At 38.4% G+C, this 4,888-nt stretch overlaps 1 protein-coding gene across 8 annotated transcripts in view; it reads right to left on the reverse strand.

Moving 5' to 3' along the window:
- Positions 1–575: 575 nt before the first annotated feature.
- Positions 576–4,888, reverse strand: part of ppp2r5cb (protein phosphatase 2, regulatory subunit B', gamma b) — a 26,751-nt gene continuing 22,438 nt past the window's right edge. For 2 of the 8 annotated variants that reach the window (XR_014536878.1, XR_014536880.1), the window contains 5 exons: positions 4,657–4,784; positions 3,548–3,649; positions 3,374–3,446; positions 2,197–2,872; positions 576–1,870 (listed from right to left, as the gene is read on the reverse strand). Coding sequence is in view for 4 of the 8 variants with exons in the window: in XM_083562295.1 (XP_083418421.1) it covers positions 1,736–1,870; positions 2,197–2,313; positions 3,374–3,446; positions 3,548–3,649; positions 4,657–4,784 (555 nt within the window). In the remaining 4 variants the exon portion in view is untranslated. Of the gene's footprint in view, positions 1,898–2,196; positions 2,873–3,373; positions 3,447–3,547; positions 3,650–4,656; positions 4,785–4,888 lie in introns of all 8 variants that reach the window. The other 6 variants (XR_014536879.1, XR_014536881.1, XM_083562295.1 and 3 more) reach the window with 3 other exon arrangements.

A 4,888-nucleotide genomic window follows, 5' to 3' on the forward strand; every position in this document is an offset into this window, starting at 1 on the left:
TGACAATTAAAAAGACTGATCACTGTAGTCCTATTTACAAACTTGCACATTCATATCGAACAAGCTAATGCAAGCAAAAACAAACAATATATATATTTTTTTTATAATTTCGAACAATTCCCAAAGACATACAAGACCCCCAGAATGTTATGAGCCTCTCACGCCTCAGCACCTAATGGAAGTTCAAACAATGGCCCAGGTCTTTAATTACAAACCTAACAAGAGAGATGAAGAAATAAAACACCTAATCCTTTTATCCTCTATGGGACACAATATGGACCATACGATTTAAATGTGGTCTGATTTCTACTGTTCATTAGGTTACTCCACCATCCGAAGTCACATGGTGACTCCTCTAGACAACTGGTTAAGCAGACCAAGTTTACCCACAGTGTACGTTTTTATCAAAAGGTCACTGGATAATAATTATAATCACATCTTTCCTCTAATTTGGTAGCATTTTGTAACAGAAAACTTATTTAGAAAACCTCGTTGCCTTTATAACTTTTATATGCTTATAGCATTTAATAAAGGTTTTTCCTATTAGCTAAAAGGCACTCAATGTAAATAAAGGCTTTTATTTTTAACAATCTGGTGCTTCCACATATCCGTAAACTGCCACTCAGTGGATACAGACCAAACAATTGATGTGTGCAGCTTGTTCTAAGTTCATTAGAGTAAACTTGAAAATGATGTTATGGAACCCCTAAAAGGGCTCAACATAGCAAAATTAATAATGCTTTAAAAAAAAAAAAAAGCCAAAGTATAACCCGTGTCCTAGGTGCTTTCCCACTGTGAGGGCAGTTCCAGGCAGTTCTTCCACCACCAGGAAACAGCCATCAGAGTCAAGGAAATATGGACGCAAATGCATCGAATTATTTACCATTGTTTGAACATCCACACAGTCTGGGTGTATTTATAGCCAGGTGTACTGAATAGCATCTAAAAATATATTACAACAAAATAAATTGGCACAGGACCTAATTTCTACAGAGGAATATTTTCCTTTAGATATTCATCAAGGTTAGGAGCTTTCCCATGTCTGGCGAGCATATTTTAAAAGTAAAATAGATACCATAAATCTGCTCCTTTTGCCAAACAGTGACACTTGGCTGACAGTCCCCATTGCTGGACCAGATCACACATTAAACAAACAATCACACATAAACTGACATGAAACTACCAGACTGAGGCACAAAGCTGGAGGCAATAGCAGCCTCCTAGCATTAAGTGGAGAAAACAAAAAGATAAGAGATGAATACACATTTTCACCCAAAATCTGCACTCTCCCGTCTTCATGTAGGTTGAGAGGCTTTTGCTCAATTAAAACACAATGGTCAGCAGTCAAACTGCAAGTGCTCCTGTGCTGAAAAACAACCCGCTCATGGTTTTCACCCTAGCACCTACTCCCTTAATGAAATTAACGGTAAGTGATGGGAAAGGAAAGTCAGTGCAGATGCATGTGACAAGAAAGGAAGAGATTTGTGGAAATAAGACCACACACAAAAAACAAACAAACAAACAAACAAAAGAGTACACCTGAGAAGGTCTAAAATAAAAACTTCAGCGTAGGGGCACTGGCCGAGGGAGGGTCACTGTGGCTCTTTATGGGAGCAGAGCTAAATGTGTGTCCAGGTTTCCGGGTCACACCAGGCCATCCTGTGCTGCTGCTGCCTCTGCTGCTGTGCACCGGGCGTGCTGTTCTCGGCCTCTGCCTCTGAGCTGCTCCGCTCCTTTAGTGGCCATCACGGCTGGTTATCATGTCATCCGCACGCCGGTGGGTTTCTAGGGCCTTTACTGTGGACATGTCGTGAGGAAGCTCCGATTTGCGACGCATTAGGGGTCTCTCTCTTCGCTGCTCCCTCTGAAGCTACAGCACAAACACAAGCAGGTTTGTCTAAGTGACAAAGAAGTATATTATTGATTTATAATGCCTAGGTTAAGTGTGACATCAGTACTTAACAGTAATACAGGAAATCATTAACTACTAACTCTTTAAAATCAAGCAGCACGCATTAGTACGGTGCTTGATTTTAAATTAAAATCAAGCTTTTCTTCATTTCTTTGTCATCATCTCAGCAAAGATTAGAGTAGGTGATTGATTTTATCAAGAAATGAGTAACAATTTACAAAAAAAAAGACATTTTATATTTTTTTATTTTAAGTTTTATATTTTTATAAAATGGTGCCATTTACCTGCACAGCTTCTTCTTCTACTGCCTTTTTGAGCGCGGTGACATCATCCATTCCTACGCTGTCCGTTTCAATTTCCATTGGGCTACTCAAACCGGTCGAGTCAATATACAAGAGGAACTGCAATAAAAATTTTAATCAACACAAACAAGAATAAGCCAACAAATTTTTTTTTTGGAGGCCTAATTTTCTATATCTCACTAGTGTGGTAACTTCAGGCCTCTTTGACAAAATAGCTCAGGTGAAGTCACAGTGCAGAATATTGCATATATTGTATACTGTTTTGAGACCTGCGATGTTGTACGGTTTAGAGACAGTGGCATTGAGTAAAAGACAGGAGGTGGAGCTGGAGGTAGCAGAGTTGAAAATGTTGAGGTTTTCGTTGGGAGTGACGACGATGGAGAGGATTAGAAAAGAGTTTATTAGAGGGACAGCGCAGGACGTTTTGGAGACAAAGTGAGGGAGGCAAGATTGAGATGGTTTGGACATGTGCAGAGGAGGGACATGGGGTATATCGTTAGGAGAATGCTGAGGATGGAGCCACCAGGAAGGAGGAAAAGAGGAAGACCAAGGAGGAGGTTTATGGATGTAGTGAAGGAAGACATGCAGGTAGTTGGGTTGAAAGAGGCAGATGTAGAGGACAGGGGGTATGGAGACTGATGATCCGCTGTGGCGACCCCTAATGGGAGAAGCCGAAAGAAGAAGAAGAAGAGGAAGAACTTTTACTTTAAGTCAAAGTCCACTTAAATGACCAAAGCAATACCATTTATTATATATAGTACTTTGTAATATTTTAATGCAAATTGCCAAAGATAAGGGTTTTGATAACTGTGGTTTGGACAAAATGTGCATTTTATATTAGTTCTGTAAAAGCACAAGAGTGCTTATGTTATGTTTTAGCAAATTCAGGTGTAAACCCTTTGAAATAAAGCTATTATTCTGTAACAATTTCTAGGGCATTGTTTTGTATTTAAGCAATAGCATTTGAGTGTTCCAAAAGCATTAGAAATCACTGTACAAATTTTGTGCAAAAAAAAGTCAGCACTGTAATTTACTGGTGTGAAAATATGTCTAATTTGAGATAGAACTCTTAAGTATGCGGTTCCTCCCCTGTGAGGAACCGCATCACTGCTATGCATTTTGTATTTACAAATGAGGAACATAAAGAGAAGTCACTCACCTGGGGGTTTGACTTGGCAAGGTTTTCTATTTTTATCCAAGCTTCTTCACGCTCTTTCCACTTTAGCTTCTCTCTAAAAGACAACAGAAAGGAGTTTTGAGTGCAAATGATCAACAACAACAACAACAACAAAAAGATGAAGAAAACAATGATAAACTGATGGGACAGTCATACTTATTTTTCTCTGCTCTGAACTGTTGTGTACAGTCATCGAAGAGTTTCTGATTCATCTCCATGAAGAGCTTTAAAGCGTTGTAGATCAAACCATGGATTGTTCTGGAGGAAAGAAAGACAATATTATTTTATGTCTGTCCAGGCTTAATAAGCAGTATCAAAAGAAACTGCATACAACACAACATAAGCATAATTTTTCACCTATCAATATACACAATGTGAAAAAAGTGAGCACATCTTAAGCAGTTAAGCCACTGTGCATTTACCGGACTATAATTTATGGATTTTTTCCTGGGTTTTCCCTGGTTTCACAAGCTTCAAGACAAAAAAACTGAGCCCCATAACATTAGACCAATGAAATTGCCGAACGGGTTCATGTGAACCAATGAAAATCTTTATATTAAATCAGATGCGCTCCCACTGAATCGGGCCGCAAAACATCATAAATATGGATGATGTTCCTCTGACGTTTGACCTGCTGCTCACTCGGACTGTCTACAGGAAAAGGGAATCATTCGTCACGCTGAAAACAACCGGGCATGAAAAAACACACTTCACCTGTGTTCTGAGCTGCACAGCATCGGGAGAAAAGATTCACCGATGGTGATTTTTAAACACACGACGATGCCAAAATATAAACTTGTAAAATTATTGTAAAAGGAAGGAGGAAGACAGTAAACAATGACTTTCTTGGTAGGCTTCTGTTTAGATACAAGCCGTGTAACAGACACTGTCTTTCAGTAAAGCCTGTGTAAAGTTCATTAGTTTAAATGTAGACAGGTGCGGCTTATTTATGTTCAAAATAAAAATCTTTGTCAAGTTCAGTAGGTGCGGCTTATATTTGGGTGCGCTTAATAGTCCGGAAATTACGATACTTTTTTAAATAAAGTGGAATTAAGAGTAGTACGTCAAAAAAAAAAAAAACATACAGAAAATCTTATACAAGTACACTTTGAGATTGTAGATTTTTTTTTTTTTTTTTTTTTTACCGAAAAAGGGTTAAAGCAAACATGTTTTCCACCATGCATGTACTTTGAAACTACACAACACAAAGGGGAATTTAATAGAAAGAGGTCAGAAAAAGTCTACTAAAAAAGAATGTGACTCACTTGTTCCAGTGGGTTTTCGAGTTGCGGTAAAGGGACGGAAACATGATGGGCAAAATTCTGGCTGCATTGTCACTGATCAGACTCATGATGTACTCATTGTTCCAGTAATACAGGGCTCTCTCTGCAACCTGTTTGAAATCAGACAGTTAATGTATTTCAAAAATAATTACACAACCACAAAAAATTTACTCTGGTGGTCCCGTTAACATTTTTTTACATTATTACGTTTGGA

This window comes from Silurus aristotelis (genome assembly GCF_946808225.1).
Source record: "Silurus aristotelis genome assembly, chromosome: 15".
NCBI classification, from domain to species: domain Eukaryota; kingdom Metazoa; phylum Chordata; class Actinopteri; order Siluriformes; family Siluridae; genus Silurus; species Silurus aristotelis.